At 42.0% G+C, this 17,333-nt stretch overlaps 1 protein-coding gene across 4 annotated transcripts in view; it reads right to left on the reverse strand.

Annotated features, from left to right (window-relative positions):
• TTLL5 (tubulin tyrosine ligase like 5) overlaps positions 1 to 17,333 on the reverse strand; it is a 113,417-nt gene that overhangs the window by 18,353 nt on the left and 77,731 nt on the right. For all 4 annotated transcript variants that reach the window (XM_081858648.1, XM_081858650.1, XM_081858649.1 and 1 more), the window contains exon 32: positions 2,736 to 2,934. In XM_081858648.1, the coding sequence (XP_081714774.1) occupies positions 2,736 to 2,934 (199 nt within the window). The remainder of the gene's footprint in view (positions 1 to 2,735; positions 2,935 to 17,333) is intronic.

The following is a 17,333-nucleotide window of genomic DNA, read 5'->3' on the forward strand; positions in this document are numbered from 1 at the left end:
GTCTGAAGAATGCAAATCAACAATTCTCACTTACACTCTCCATGTCAGTTTGCATGGATACTGCTTCCATTTGAGATTTATATCCTAGGCATTATACAGAACTCAAAATGGGGAAAAACTTCTCTTTGAGGGTCACTGATTTATGAGAAGAAATAAAGAGGGAATGGAAAAAAGAAAGAAGGGGGAAAGGGGAGGGAGGGACACACACTGAAGAAAGGATTGAACCAGGAGTTCCCAAGCTATGAGCCAGAAAAGCCAACCCCCATTCCTTCTTCTCAGCTGTTACACTAAAAATACATTAAATACATTCCTGGCATGATTTTTCTATGTGTATGACTGAAGTTCTTTCCAAAATAAGTTATGGCACTGTGGACCAAAGGCTAAAGGACCCTGAAAATGGCAAACGTAAACCACCCTAGGAACAAACTAAAGAATGAGAAGAAAGTTAAGAATGAGGATAGCAGTAAGAAAAAGCACATCGAGCGTGATCAGAAGGGAAATAAAGAGAGAATTCCATGTAGTCATTGAATGGCTGTTGCGCTTTATATTCAAAAGCAGAAACTGAGCCAGGAAAGTGTGTGCTTTGGTGCATAGTCTTTTTTCTTTTAGCAGGATGCTTCACCTAAAAATCTTTCATGATACAAACAACATTATCAAAAACACAGTTTGAGAAATGAGCTTATGTAGGACTCACAGTTTGAACAATTTAAATCAAGGATGGATAATTTTTATCAACCAAAGGGGCACGTTCCAGTCCAACAGGGCTGATAAGCGGTATAGCATGGGAAGTGGGGTGTGACTGGGGAGGAAATATGCTCTGGAGAGAGTCCCAAGGGCCAAACAGGGAGTGCTGCAGGGAAGCATTTGATCCCCTGGCCTGAGGTCTCCCATCTGTGATTTAGATAATTCAAAAGCAAGGAAATGCAACTTTGAACAATCTCTACACTTCAGTGGCCAACATGGCAGCCCTATTGTTACAAAGGAATATGAAGTAGTGAAAATAATTGGGATCTCTACAAAACTGAAAGGGAACCTGCCTAAAAACAAAGAAAAAGATGAATTTATCAAATGTGACCCACCTAAAATCCAAGCACACTATTATTTTGTGAGAGGAAATTAATACTTGAACATTATTAATAACTTACGGAGCATTTATCTGCCAATTTCTATATAAATGATGTGTTTTACTCTCACAACCATCCTGGGACATCAATAATTAAGTTTTCAATTTTAGAATTTAAAGAACTGAGGTTAAAGAAAAAGCTACTCGCCCAGGGCTATACAAGGCCATGGGCAAAGAGGGAATGAATTCTGGTCTTGTACATCGAAACCTATTACACATGTATTATAACGTCCTTCTTTATATTCTTTAATTCATGTTTTAAACTATTACTTAATGATTTGTGAAACCTGAATGGTACATATAACGAATTAATAGGTTATGGTGGCAGTGGCTATGTGGATTTTTGCTGCAGCCTGATGTCAGCATGTAGATTTATGGCAAACCCCGCTGGTTACTAAGGGCAAAGCCAGATCATTTATATTTTGTTGCTTTTCAGCATTTAAATTAAACTGATCTTATGTTTAACTAAATTAACCTACAGTGTGTGCTGTGAGAGCCTCTGCCGCTGAACAACCCCCTTTCTTCAATAATGGAAACTTCAGTGTTGCCTGAGCCTGCGGCATGGCAAAGATCTCTGTAACTACAACTCTGAACGGCTGTGCTTGGAGGGAAGGAGGAGGAGTGCGGGGGATGCAAGCAGAGGTTTAACAAAGAATCACTTTAACAGAAACTCCTGAGTAATGGCTTTGCCCCAAGCCAAGAACAACATCATCTCAATGTCAGCAATTAGAAGAAGGATCAGCCAGGCAGCACGGCCCCCTTCAACCCCCCTACAGACACAGCTTTGCTCACAGGGCTACCCTGAGCTGAGCACTGCCCACGTGGAGCCCTTTGGATAAAAGATTAAAAATGTGCCGACTATTTCTGCTCTGCTAGTACAGAGGGGAGTACAAATGGAGGGACAGTACACAGTGGGTCCTAACAACCAAGCGGGGACTGCTGAACTACAAGGGATCTTTTCTATATGTTTGCTTTCCAGAATCCGTTGTGAAACTGTGCCATTAAGTTATTCTTCAGCTTATTTGTGTACCTAATGCTTATGGGTTTATGGGAGAGGGGATTAGAAAATATGCTTATAAAAGCAAGGCTAAGTAATAGCATGTAAGATGTGCAGTTGAGTGAATGTTGTTTCAGAATAAGCAAATATGGGGAGAGATTATTAATTTGCTTCCATTCTGTGCCTTATCCACTTAAAATTATTAGTTCAAGTCTGAGAGAAGTCTGTGGGGCTATAACACAAACACAAAAAAAACCTGGATTGTGATTCTTTAAAATTTTGGCTTCTGATGATGAAGAAAAGACTAAAGGTTTGTAGGCGGCATTTCCTGTAAATGCTTGTGATCAGATGGTGTGGCTTTCTGCACAGGCCCATTCCTCTTTAAAGCTCTCCGTTGCCATTTACAATTTGTAGGGGTTGGAAGAAACAGGGAAGTAGCTATGCAAATCAAAATGCATTTACATAAACCTGCATAATTTGTGCAATTGAACAAAATTGGGTATGGGTGCTTTATTTACAGCATTTAGCTTTATTTTGAACACTGATCTATTCGGAATGGGTTTGGAATCTAACAATGATACATCTTCCAAGACGGACTCACTCATCTTAAGTTACCTGGTGCCGGGCTCGGCTCTGGTCCAAAAGCTGCCGAGACTGAAGCTTCTGCTGTTGGAGCTGCTGCAGGGCAAAATGAAGCTGATAGCTGCCGGCACTTGGCGGGGCCCTGGGAAGCCCTGGTTGGCCTCCTATCAATTTACTGCGTATGCAGTTCTCTGTATCTCCTTCCCAGGCAAAGTTGTCAGTCTCCAGGGTCCTGCAGTGAGAAAGGATCCATTTTAAAAGTTTTACGTTTTAATCAGCCTGCATACAAAGAGAGAGAGCAGGCTTAAGACCTCTCTTGTTGTTCAAGGAGCTATATGAGTTTTTGCCAGTGAACAGTCCTCCTACAAGAGGGGGCGGGGGAAGCACCTTCACCAAATGATACATGCTATTTTAGTGGTGCTAAAATGTACCAAATTTCAACCATTTGTTTATTGTGGACTACACCCTCACACAATGAATAGCCAAAGCTTGTACAGTGGTACATACGCTTCAGGTTACATACGCTTCAGGTTACAGACTCCGCTAACCCAGAAATAGTACCTTGGGTTAAGAACTTTGCTTCAGGATGAGAACAGAAATTGTGTTCCAGCGGTGCGGCAGCAGCAAGAGGATCCATTAGCTAAAGTGGTGCTTCAGGTTAAGAACAGTTTCAGCTTAAGAACGGACCTCCGGAACGAATTAAGTACTTAACCCGAGGTACCACTGTATTTGCTGCTCTCCTCTTCCACCTGATGGAAAGGGTAGGCTTGATAATGCAAGTTGTCATTTGAGATATGTGGGATATGTATAACTCATAATACTCTTTCTCAGGAGTCCTCCTCTTCCCCCACACCAAGCACAGGAACTCTAGGATACTGTAATAATATCAATAACCAGAAAATATATATATATATACAGTGTCAACTGGGTCCCTACAAAGAATTCTCAATAAGAAATAAAAATTACAACCTAGAAGGCCTTGTGTGCCTGTCTCTGGAAAGATGAGGCAAACTCAGCCAATCAATGTTTGCTCTCCTTCCTACCCCTCAATAACAGACATTTACCATAAGTAAAACATTCCTATTTTCTCTGAGAAAAGGGAGGATGGCATCCTTTGGGATTATCACAGGAGTAAAAACAAACTGGAAAAGGGGTGGGAAACCAGTGAGACACGTCTACTTGTGCCAGTGTGTAAGTTACCTGAATGAAGTTCATGGACCACTGGTATACCACAGTTTGGGAATTCTGGCTTTTATAATTAAACAACAACATACTGGAATTTGACTCAGCCATCCCTGTGACCAATGCCCCAGAAATACAATTTTGATAGAATTCTCTCTAATTTGTGGCTACTGTAAAATTTGAGCCTACAGTACACTGAATTAAAAAGAACTCTATACTTCCTCCAGAATCTCCACATGCAAATTTTGGTCCCATTATAAAATATACCTATGTATTACTGTGTTATGTTTATGTCAACATCTAATATACTGGGAAAACCATTTAACTTGCTGCTTATTGATCAATTTCTCACATTCTCACATTCTTTTTTCTGTTCCCTAATTTCCTAATTTTGCTCCAGTTTGTTCAAGAAGGTTCTTATTTTAATATACTGAAAGAATGGTGGTATGAAATTCTTGTATTGTTGACAAAAGACTCGCATGCGTGAATAACCGTGGAAGAGCACTTATTGTACAATACTAGCCATGTTCTGGGAAAGTGATATATCCACTTTCTCCAAGCACAAAAGGAACAAATAGGATTTTAGAAAGTGATACAGAAGTTACAAGACTGAAAGGGAATCATGGTGCTGACAGAGTAGATATGATTACAGAGCAACATGCAGTATTACTGTAATAATTTGCCCAGAACCTAGGAATCTTATAGAGATTAGAAATGGATATGTAGACTCTGGCACCAAGAAGAAGGGCACCAACAAACAGTCCATTTTTAGCCCCCAAAACAGGTATACAAGAATCCAGATTGCACACACAAAAACCCAGTTACTCCGAAATTCCTAGATGCCTAATTCCATCATGTTTATGTGATTTTATACGAAGTGCTCTCACATACCCAAATGAGACTGACCAGACCAATTACCGTATTTTTCGCTCTATAAGACACGCTTTTTCCCTTCTAAAAAGTAAGGGAAAATGTGTGTGCATCTTATGGAGCAAATGCAGGCTGCACGGCTAAGCCCAAAGCCAGAACAGCAAGACGGAGCGCTGCACAGCGCTCTGTCTCGCTGTTCTAGCTTGGGGATGGCTGCACAAAGCCTCCACAGGGCAGCGGGGTGCCTGCGGAGGCTTCAAAGGCTGTCCCCGAAGCCAGAACAGCAAGAGGCTATCCCAGAAGCCAGATCCCTCTTGCTGTTCTGGCTTCTGGGGTTCAGAATTTTTTTCTTCTTGTTTCCTCCACACCCCCCACACCCCTGACTAGTTGCGTCTTATCGTCCGGTGCGTCCTATAGAGCAAAAAATACGGTAAATACATGAGGATTTCCTGTGTATTAGGAGACAGAAAAATGCACAGGAGGCGGCCGAGGAAGCTTGGTAAAGGCAAGGCTACACATGGAACTGGCTCATGATGCTTGAAGTTGGTTTTGTCTTGTTCATCACACTAGTATAATAGCTGACCAAAAAGTAAGGTCTTCAAATAAGCAGACACCTTTTCAAAGGACAAAAGCATTGTTACAACCCTGCCATCAACAGAGGGAGCTCAGCTGTGAATTGCAATGTGATACATGCCAATAGAAGCCTGCCTGTTTGCTTTGAAGTTTGAGTTTGTGGGCCTGGCTGCAGTACTGCACTCTTCTAGGCCAGGCACACTTGTTTTGTGGAGAACAGGTGGTAGATTGACAGGGCCTGGAATATGAAGCCCCTAAAAAGCACATCACATGTCTCAATGGCTCCTGGAACTTGGTTTAACTAAAAAAAAAAAAAAAGCCATGAAGCTCCTCCATGCTTAGTCTGTCAGCTCTACATGCTTCCTCACTGGTATGTTCTTTAGATAGTGTCTTTTGTGACAGAATCTTTTGTTTTCATCCACAGAAACATACATTTAGAACTATTACTACATTAAGGCTATGTGCAGCTTTCTCCCAATTGAAGTGCAGTGTTTGAGGACCAGGACATCAAAATGCTTGTTTGCAAAGCTATTGTACTACCAACCTTACTGTATGCTTGTGAAACATGGACCACTTATAAATGCCATCTCCAACTCCTCGAAAGATTCCATCAATGGTATCTCTGAAAAATTCTACATATCACTTGGGAAGACAGGTGAAATAATGCCAGTGTACTAAAAGAAGCAAAGATCACCAGTGTCGAAGCAAAGATTCAACATAAAGTTTGTTGGACTGGTTATGTTGTTCGGATGCCTGATTATCGTCTTCCAAAGCAACTACTCTATTCTGAACTTAAATATGGAAAGTGTAATGCTGGTGGTCAACAAAAGACGTTTAAAGATGCTCTCAAGGCAAATCTTTAAAAATGTAGGATAAACAACAATTGGGAAACAATGGCCTGTGAGCGCTCCAATTGGAGAACAGCATTTACCAAAGGTGTCAAGACGCTTGAACTCAGGATGAAAGAGAGAAACGTGCATATTTGGCAAACCCTCATAATGATCAACTCCCACCCGGAAACCTATGTCCCCACTGTGGAAGGACGTGTGGATCCAGAAGTGGTTTCCACAGTCACTTACAGACTCACTGTTAAGACCATGTTCATGGAAGACAATCTTACTTGGCTACGAGTGATCGTCAAAGAGAAGCAGCAGCACTGTTATACCTAGCCATTAACCTCTGAGGCTTGGATCATCAACTTGCTCTATACTAGTGACCTTGATTATCCTCTAAACCCCAAGTCATGGAATGCAAATTGAGGCTTTACAACACTGCTGGTGTGTACATATAGGCACATGCCAATCCCTTTCAGGCTTGTCTGGCAAAAAAAGCCTAGGGGCTGGAGGAGTCAAGATACCTAGCAGCTTGGGGGTGGGGGCATTGGGCTTTTGTGGTGCTAACAGTGAACATTTGTTATTCTACTCTATTTTGAACCTAGCCAGATTCTGATGCCTCAGGTTTAACACAGCAGTATTTTCTCCCTTTAAGTCTAGTGACCTAGATTGATAGCCAAATCCCTACTGCATGTCCTGACTGGCTCTTTTCAGTCCCAACTTGCTATAGAAGACCTAGTCTACTCCCAAAGTCACTCCTGCTGCAGGCAATATATCCTGTTATCCAATTCATTCACCCTTATTTTTCATCTAAACTTCGTTGCACCTAAACTTCACTCCATTACCCCCAAGGCCCTTGTAGAAGTTTTCACAGAGCCCCGCTTAAGTCTTGTCTACTTATGACTCTGTGTTGTAACTTAAGAGTCAAAGTTACTCTTGGATATGCAAGCAAAAGCAACATCCAGCATGGCCAGAGACTCTGGCCTGCATCTCATGTGAATCACTATCCTGCATCTGTGAAAGTGCTGAAAACAAACATATAAGGCTGCATTGTTCTTATACGCACATAGCTATATGCCCACAAATTATTTGTAGCTTTCCTTAGTGGCCTAGAATGAATGCCCAAATATTCTCACCAGAGCTGTGAGCTGTCCAGATACTACACTCCTACTATCTACAAATGGCAAAACGCTACAATGCAGCTGGAAAGCAGAAAAAGAGGAACTTTTTCCTATGAAGAGTAAGCAACAGAAGCAGAGGGGCATTCTAAATCCTTTGAATATATGTAATTCAGAACCCTGACTTTCAGCACAAATTTATGTTTTCAGGACAATTATCAATATAGCTAAAATAGAATTTAAAAAGATTTAAAAGCCATGGTTCCATCTAGGCTGCAAGCTTGTAGTTAGAGTATTTCAAAAAGCTTTTTTAAAGTTGTTGAGGGGAAATCTAAACACGGTATCTGAGATGTGAAAAGAATACTACAACCTAAGCTTCTTAGTATCTTCCTTTGCTGTTGGAACAGCTCTCTTTTATATTTGGTCTCAACCAAAACCGCCTCCAGTGGTTCTCAAAATTAGGGGATTTGGCCCTGAGAATGACATGTCTGACACCCCACCCAGGTCAACGTCATAATTCCTCAGCCAGTTGTTCCTTCTGGACAACCTGTTAACCACTAGGCTTCTGGCATCAAACTGAATGGCATCAAAGCAAGAATCTGCCAAGAATGCCACAGATAAGGCAATTTAAAAAGAAAAATCAAATCACCCATTTTTAAAGGGCTCATGCCTTGACAAGATTAGCCCATTATGAAGGGAGTCTTAGTAGCCTTCCTCACCAAAGAGCTTGCTTCCACTTTCTCCTGTTTGCTATCATCAGTTCATTTATTGAATGGGCCTGTTTGCCTATGATAAGAAGTCCAAATTCCCCATAGTGATACTGCCCTATGTGTCAGGTGAGATAGCAATGACTTCCAATGGCCTGGCCTCTATAGCATTGGTGGTGCAGCTTGTGGCCTCCATGACTGTGTTTTGCCAAACGGTACATTTGCCACACTGCAGTAGCATTACTAAGGGCCTGGTTCTTCACATGCCACCAACTGTGGTGACCAGACCCAAAAACAATAGGAAAAGAGTGTTTCTCTATCTTCATGGGAAAAGTCTTCCTTGCCTTCCTAGGATGTGCCAGAGGAGAGAGGGAAGGAGAGGAAGAGGTGAAACAAAAAAATAATGTGAAGAGAAAGCTAGATCAGGTTAGGATCTTAAGAAGACAAAATAATAATGACCTACAGACTCATTATGCTAGTCTGGGGACTGATGTGTGGTTTCTCCTTTGGAAGGAAGGAAGTTATTTAACTGTGCTTATGGGCTGCGATAGGATATGCCATCCTGTTCAATACCCTCCAGACAGGGCTTTTTTTCTAGAAAAAGAGGGGGAGCATCACCTCCACTGTGCAGCCCCAAGCACCATGCAGGAACTTGGTTCCGGTGAATTCCGGCTTTAGAAAGTCCTGCCTCCAGGAGCTTCTGGACAATTTAGTACTGGACATGAATGGTCTCTATAAATTGAGTACGGAATCTCTGTGAAGGCAAAAAGGTCCAGAAACAGTCAGACTAACTGGCATACCAAATATCCGAAGATCTTGAACTTGAGAGCACATCATTCCAACTCCTGGATTGATGTCTTACTGAACCAGTCAGCCATCTAGTAGAACCCACCAGATTGACAGAAAGCACTAACAGAACCACACACCCCTTCTTCCTGAATGCTTGTAGGGCCACCAAGCAGCTCTAACCATTTTATGTTTGGGCAGAACTCCAACTGAGATCAAGTCTGTTGAGCCACATGCTCTCTTAGGTGGGCTTCCCGTTGGACCATTGCTACTATGGGCTCTCTAATTCTGACTCATTCTACATGACTGCTTATGTGAGTTCAACCACAAGTCCAGTGTTAGGTAGATATGGTCTGTGATCATCACCCTTCAGATGTGTGAGGGAAGCTATCTCATATTTATATTCTTATATGTTCTTATGTACACTGGGAGTGGTAAAAGAAGCTCTTGCAGAGATCTGGAGGAGAGACATGACCGTCATGTCTAATATTTGAGCCAAGGTCATAATAGTAATGCTTTGCTGTCTTGTCATTGACAACTAAAAAATCTTGTGCTTTTGTTTATCAGCAAGGAACATTCTGTACTGTGCAATGTCCAGGATAAGCCCCAAGTGCTCCAGGCATTGCCTGGGAATCAGTGAGTTCTTTGTCCAGTTCACAACACAGTCAAGGGTCTAAGGCATGAAAGTACGGCCTGGGTGTTGGTCAAGCTCTTTTCCTTTAGCCAACTGGATATAGATGCCCTGCATCTATAGACATGTGCCCTGCATCCTAAAGTGTGCACCAGGACCTTGGGAAACAGCCATGGAGCCAAAGTTAGGCAAAAACATAATACAATGCAGTAAAAATGGCAAAAGTTATTCCAATCTCTGAAAGGAATGTGGAAATATGCCTTGTACAAATAAATGAATGCTACAAATTCCTGTTTATAGAAGCCAAAAAGGATTTCAGCATTTCCATCCAGAAGCACTGCTAGCCGAGTGACTAGTTCACTCACTTCAGGTCCAGGATGGCTTATTTCATTTTATTTAGAAGAAGAAGAAAGAAAGAAAAGAATATCCCTCTATTAAGTATACTCTGGAGCATTTGTTGGAATGAGGCACTGCTACAATGGCTTGAATTTCCAGGTGTTGAATCACAACCATGAAGAGTCAGTGCTTTGACTGGTATTGCCTGTGCAAAGAAATACCACGGCTCCAGTCCCCATGTTTGGGGAAGGGCGAAAGATGGAGTGGCAGTGACCTACAAGTTTCTTTCCCTCCTAAACCTGAAGGTCTTTCTTCTGTGGATTGTGGTTACATGAGTAAAGGGAGAAAAAAGAGAGGAAATCACTGTAAGAAAAAGATGAACCCAACCAAGCTCATGGTGTGCAGAACCAAGATGAGCTATTGCCAACAGGCATGGCTGGTTCAGGGCACCCTTCCTCTTAGAGAAGTTGCTGACAGAAGCTTGGCCCTGCCTCACGATCCAAGGGGAGAGTGCCACCTGACAGGTTATCAGAATGCTGCCAGAGTTCAGGCAGGACATCCTCACAGCGCAGGCTACACTTTTGGAAATTTAGCCTGAAGCAATTGACCAAAGCCAAGCGTGGTGGTCTAGAGGAGGAATGTGGCCACGCATGATGTAGGTCTGCCAAAACATTAGCTGGCAAAGATGGACTGAAACAGTAGAAGAGGTGAAACACTGGAAGGGCTGTATAAGTAAAATCTAAAGACATTCAGATTAAACTATTTCTGGATTCAATTGACATTACCCACACTATCATGTTCAGAACAACTAGAATTTGCCAGTTATTAAATATCTAGCTTTTGGCAGAGTGGGCTTTCACTTAGCCCAAAGTAGCATCTGTGGACCTGTGCCAAGAGTACTGTAACACTGGCCTCTATGAGCTGGGAAATATTTGGCAGCTGAGTGTCTCATTTCCCCCCTCTCCTCCCTCTTTTCCTTTCATAGAAAATCAAGCATTGAAAACAAATGGGAAAACATATGAGAACTAAGTCAAAAGGAAAGTGAGGGGTCATCTGGTTAAGAGGTTCAGTGCCTCCATCCCATCACAACACATCAGGTCAGAGGAGAAGAGGTAGTAATGGCAGCAATGCTTATCCCCTTTGTGTGATTTGGATTAGCTGAATCAGAGAGCACACAGCAGCCTCTCTTTCAATTAGCCAAAGCCAAATGGTTAGGTGCACTGAACAGGAAGCAGTCCTGGCTTCTGGATGCCTGCACATGCACCTGCACATGGGCCCAGCCTGCTGGAACATTTTAATGATAAAGAATACATGTGATGAGATTAGCATGAATGAGAGAACTGCTGCTATTCCATTATTTTGGGAAGAGGAAGAGGTGCCTCTGTAGATAATGCATGCCACAATTCCAAATTCAAAGTATTCCAACAAATGCAAAGCACAGGGAAAGCAGATTATCTGGAGAGCATGAGCACAATTCATCTATTGGTATATTACATAAACTCAATCAAAACACATGAAAAACTGTTCCACAGATGGAAGAATTACTCTTACGGCTGCCATGTGTACTATATGCAATTTTAATTTTAGCCAGAAAATGATTGAGTTAAATTTGAGACCACATTAAGTAGGCAAAGCAAAACCTAAGCGGCCCTCTGGTTGGGACACAGTAGAGCAGGGATATCCTATGTGGGCCCTTCAGATATTGTTGGACTAAAACTTCCATCATGCCTGACCATAGGCTGTCTGGGCTGATGGGAGCTGGAATCCCACAACATATAGAGGGCACTAGGTTGGAGAAAGCTAGTCCAATGCATCAATAACAGCTCTTTTTGGAGTGCTAGAGTGCTGAAAGAGGTGTTTATTCATCCAATTGTACAAAAGAGTAAATCTAAAGTAGATTTCTAGTGATATATTGGCCCACAAACTTCACAATAACACTGTAGCACAGAAAGGAATTAATTCTTGGATTCTCCAGTCACTGGTTAGTAATACTACTCAATTAAACAGCACAGGTACTTTCACACCACCAGAATTTTCACAGAAAGAAGTAACTGCATGCCTCAGATTTCCACAGTGACAACTTACATCACTGTCTTTGTTACACAGTCCTGGCTTAAAACTGAAGATCCACAGTAACATACTTTGTTCTATAGAGAAAAGTGAAGATGAAAAGCATGAGGGAGATGGAAATTACAAAGCCCAATAGTGAAGAGACAGGAGTGTAAGTTGGTTTCACATAGCCCCCAAATACACCAAGGCCTAAGGCAGCCTTCTTTATCTTGGTGCTCCTCCAGATGTTTTGAACTACAACTCCTAGAATCCATGACTACTGGCCATGATGGCTGGAAGGGAAGCAAGTTGCAGCCTAAAATATCTAGAGGACACTAGATTGGAAAAGGCTGTCCCAAGACATCAGTCTTTCCCAGAAATAATCTCTGGCAGCCAGATCCTCTCTAACTTTCCAAGAAGCCATTCTTCGTCAGCTAAGGTTATTTCTCTTCTTTAAAGCAAGATTGATCCTCTAAACCTTCAAGGAATGTATCTGCGACATTCTTCATGTTTTAGAGAGACAAAAGTATCAGAACACTGCACTAACAAATCTGAACTGCAGAACGAGGGAAGTTTTTTTAAAAACTCCCGGTAAATATTAGTAAACACCTAGAAAAAGATTTCGAGTGAGTCACATGAGAAGCAGCAGAAGAGCAAGAGAGGGCTTGTGCCAAAAGAATTTTAAACGAAGTAGAACTAGGTTAAAGCCTTTTACCCCCTTGGCTAATTATTTTCCTCCCTTCCCCCATCTGCAAACATTGGCATGTGCAGCAAAGAATGCAGCATATGAAGGCTGGGTTCAGAAACACTGCACAGGGCTGAGGCAAAAATACCTGGCAGCTGCTAAAACGAAACTTCAAAGACTCGGCTCACTTTGAAAACACATCAGGCAGGAGCCACTCTTCCCCCACAGCTTCCCGAGGAGCCTGTGGGAAACTTAACCACTTCAGCATGTTTGGCAGCCTCCAAGCCCATCCAAGCAGGTGATAGCGAGAAACTGAACGGCAAGAGGAGCATCAGGCCACACTTTCCCTGCACTCCGGGTCTCACTTCCAACAGGAAACACCTAATACAAGGGCCATGAAGGTACAGGTTTGCCACCAGTAGTAGATAAAACCCAGAAGTTAGTAAGTATGTCAACAAAGACACAAGTGCGAGTAGAGGAGACAAGACAGGATCGCTTAGTAATGCTCCGATAGCTGACACTTCTATGCACATAGTAGCACATAGTTCCTGCTTTCATTCTTCAGGGTTACACAGGCATCTTTTTCCACACACAACCTCTTACAGTTGTTCAGAACAGCAAAAATGAGTTGCAAGGACAACTCCAATCCTAACTTCTGCATAAATCATGATATTGATTCAAATACTAGATCAGCTGAAAGAGTTTCACTCTCAGTCTCCATCTTTAAAATGGACAAAACATCTCAGATGCACATGCCTCCACACTTGGAGGAAATAATGCTTCTGAATACCAGAAGCCACACAAGGGGAGAATGCTCCTGTCCTGGGGTTCTGCTTGCTGGTTTCCAACTAACCACCGAGAACAGGATGCTGGACTAGACAGAATGGCCTTTAGCCTGATCCAGCAGGCTCTTCTTATGTTATTTTATAGGCAGAGAAGGTGATTTAACCCTTTACTTCATATCCCACTCTGATGTTCTAATGGAAAACAAGGCGAAACAAAAGTGAACTAATGGCATAAGATTACAAGATCTCAACAGACTGAATATATGAGTCCAAGACCACAACTTCACTGTTCCCATATAACAGAGTGATGTACAGTCATTCCTCATGTTGCATTTGCTTCATGTTATGTTCTTTCAGGTTATGTCCCGCGGCGACCTGCAAGTACCAGAAAGGGTTACTTCCGGGTTTCGCCACTCGTGCATACGCACAAGTGCTAAATCGTGCATCGCGTCGTGCACCTGCACAGACACAGCGCTTCAGATTGCGCTCTTTTCATGTTGCAAACGGGCCTCCGGAACAGATCCCGTTCGCAACCAGAGGTACCACTGTATTGTCCCTGAATGGATGTACTGGAGAACAAATGAAGATGATGATGATGATGATAAAGCAACTCCAGGTGTTTTAAGCTGAACAGATTGGCTTCTGCCATGAAAATGCTTGGTGTCAAATTCTACACTTGTCTTTCTAGAAATCTGCTTGCCACATAGCTAGCAACAGAAATGGGGGAGATATTTCGGTTAGAAACCTAGTTTACTGCATTCAGTATAAAGTGCACCATACAGCTGTTTGCACCAAGATCAAATAAGATATACATTGGCCAGGTGCAAACATCAGAGCTTTGAGAACCAAGTACAGCAACTTAAGGCTGAGGTTATGAAATTAGAGTAGGGAGCATTATAGTGAAAGCAGCTGAGGGTATTCCCTAGAGAGAAGCATATAAATAACTAGAGCAAGCTGCAGCAGCTTTTGTTCAAGGAAGATAGTGAAGTTGGCATCGGTAAAGCTGAATCTGAGACCTTTTAAACACAAAAGGCTCCTACTGGTTAAAGTACCTGAGGTCACATGACCCAGAAACAAAGGAGTTATTGTTAAAATGGGAATGATACACCTCTCTGAATGCAAGGTTGGCCTCTGCAATCTTTGGGTGAAGGGCAGTGTAGAAATTTATAGTGCCAATGTCACACAAACTGGCAATTTGTACTTATGGCAGTTAATTCATATTACTAAGCACATATTCGATATAATTATGTAGTATAAATATATAATATAGTATACATATTTATATAGCATATAGTATAGTATATGACTAAAACAGAAGCAATATGAACAAGCTCTAAATTAATTCAGATGTTGAGGAGCAGCAAAATGTTGCAAGGTTCACTTTCTGCAAATAACTGCCTAACTCCGTCTTCTCTTTTCTGCAACCCTTCACATCAACAACTCAATCTGTCCTTTGGTTTGTGCGATGAAAGGTTTTTTTTTTAAAAAAAGAAAACCTGAGAAATTTATATATTTATGAAATATTTTGTAACAGCAACACAACTGATGGCCGGAGGAGGCTCGCTTTAATAAAACGACGCCAAGAATCTAACAGTAGATAGAGTGGATTCAATCGCTATAACATGCATTAATCTCCCTTCTCCCTATTCTTGTGTGTATCAGGTTTGGGGAGCAAACTGGTAGTTTCTTTTGGAAATCTGTGTGTTCTATGCTATAATTTGATACCTCATTCATATAACCATGGAAAGTGCCTCCCCCACTCCCACCGCACCCCCCCCCTCTCTCTCTCTCTCACACACACACACACACACACTTTCCTTCAAGTATCTATTTGCAAACAGAGCAGCAGAAAAATGTATGGCAGTTGCTGCAGTATCAGCATAATCTGACAAACCAACAGCCCATTCCTAATCAAATTTACTCAGCAATGTTACAGGTATGCACACTATAGCCTGAACCAACTGATACAATTTAATTTCGTTTGGAGTGGAAGCTAATAGGGGTGGGAGATTCAGTTTTGAAGCAAAAGTGGAAACTAAGGGGGGGGGACCCATACACTCAAGCACTATGTCAACCACTGGCAATAAAAAGAACACTCTTTGTAAGCAACTCAATGACTGTATTCAATCACTGTTTGGTTTGGAGGGGCAGGAACAATCTCTGGACTCATGAGGTCTCTCCTGCCCTTAGCGCTTGGCTCAATGGAATACTCCCAGGCTTGATCAAGCCAGAGTTTGCACTCCTAGTTTGGAAATCAAGCTCAAAATTTTGCTGTTGTGTCTGGACCAGCAAGCTGACTAGCCAAACCAGAAAGTATTCCATTAAGACATGCATGTGAGAAGAAGAGAAGGGAGCACAAGGTTCATTCCCATCCTCCAAACCATAGTCTGGGAGATAAAAAAATGTGATGACTAAATGAAGCAAACTAAAATCTTAGTGGAAAGTTTATGAGCAGCAAAAAGATCCAGCAAAGGTTAATACAGACATTCTCATAAAAGACAACTAAATTTAATGTGACATAAACCTTTGTAGGAAGGAACCTTCATCAGATACAGATTGCACTGAGATGGAAAACAATTATGCATTCCCTAACTTGAAATATTGTCATCCAGAGAACCAAAAAGCTAACATAATAATATGAAAGAGTGACCAGTAGAGGGAAAGAAGGGAAGCCCAAATATCATATGGCCTCTGCTGAAAAATCAGCTGCCTTTGGCCTTCCTTCATTGCCACCTACTTGTAGTCATTCCATCAGACCACCTGAACTGTAAATTTAGGTGTTGGTGCTTGAAATTTCTTTTTTGCTCTTCCCATCCCAGCCCTTTTTTCCTTATGTGTTATGTCTTTAGATTGTAAGTCTGAGGACAGAGACTTTCTTACTAGTGATTCTTGTGAGCTGCCCTGGAGCCCTTTCAGCTAAAAAGTGGGCTAAACATGTTTTAAATGACTAAAATGCTTTAAATGAATAAATAATAGTTAAGTTGTTGGCAATGGAGTAAAAAATAGTTAAAGCTATGACCCCAAAAATAAATAGAGGAAAATTTAGAGAGGTGAAGCTGAAGTAAACTAATTTTTGATAACTAGGATGAATTAGTGAAAGGGAAGATGTATGATTTTCATCCCTTCCATTTATCCTTCTTACAGCTGCGATCTGAACAAAGCTTGAAGCCAAGAAAAGCTAAGCATAAGGACAATGGGAATGAAAAGAATGCTATCCTGAAAGTAAGCTGAGGAGTGACGATCAGCTGTTAATTATCTGGGTGCCACATACTCCAAAAATATAGTACTGTACATGTATATTACCCTCACTTGTGGCAATCAGAAAGAAACTGAGCAGGAAGAGAAAAGTCACGCCTTCATAGCCAAGTACCCTTGCCCTGGGGCAGACCTCCATGCCAAGGTTTTTTCCAGCATCTTATCTCTAGAAGGTTCATAATGCTGCTCTGTGCAGGTGCAGAACTAATATGTACAGCAGCACAGAGACCTCAGAGAAGAAAGTTAACCAAGTGCCCAAGTAGATGTCACCCACCATAAATGAAAGCCATGGTGATAACATTCTGTCACCTCTCTTCCCACCCATCACTTGAACTATTGTTGCTAACTCAGAATACATGGCCAAAAGTGGCTCTTGGAACTCACTGCACTCTACCTAACTCTCTGGCAACTAATATCCCTGATTACCTTGGAAAACTAACTGCTCATTAGTGCCTGGAAATCTGAGGTTGCAGGGTCAGGCCTCAAACCGCTGAGAGATATAAGCTTCCTGCTTTACCTCCCATTGAGGCCCCAGGCTGACAAAGCCAAGACTTGAGGCTGCAAAAGACAACTGGCCACAAAACTGTGCCATCCCGCAATAATGGGCTCAGAACTATTTCAGAAGAGGTGGAGGTACAACTGGAGCTGCCGACACAGGTTTCTCCAGTATGGTAAAGCCAATACACAGGCAGTGCAAGTTGTGCTGCTGTAGTTGCAAGTAGGTATTTGACCGCAGGAGTGGATAAGCCCCACTGAGTCAAAAGCCATGGATTGCTATCCATCCCTTAAGGCTACAGTCATGTGGCTATGCCCTGTGGTGG

Source organism: Podarcis erhardii, assembly GCF_964252035.2.
Source record: "Podarcis erhardii genome assembly, chromosome: 1".
Classification (NCBI taxonomy): Eukaryota; Metazoa; Chordata; class Lepidosauria; order Squamata; family Lacertidae; genus Podarcis; species Podarcis erhardii.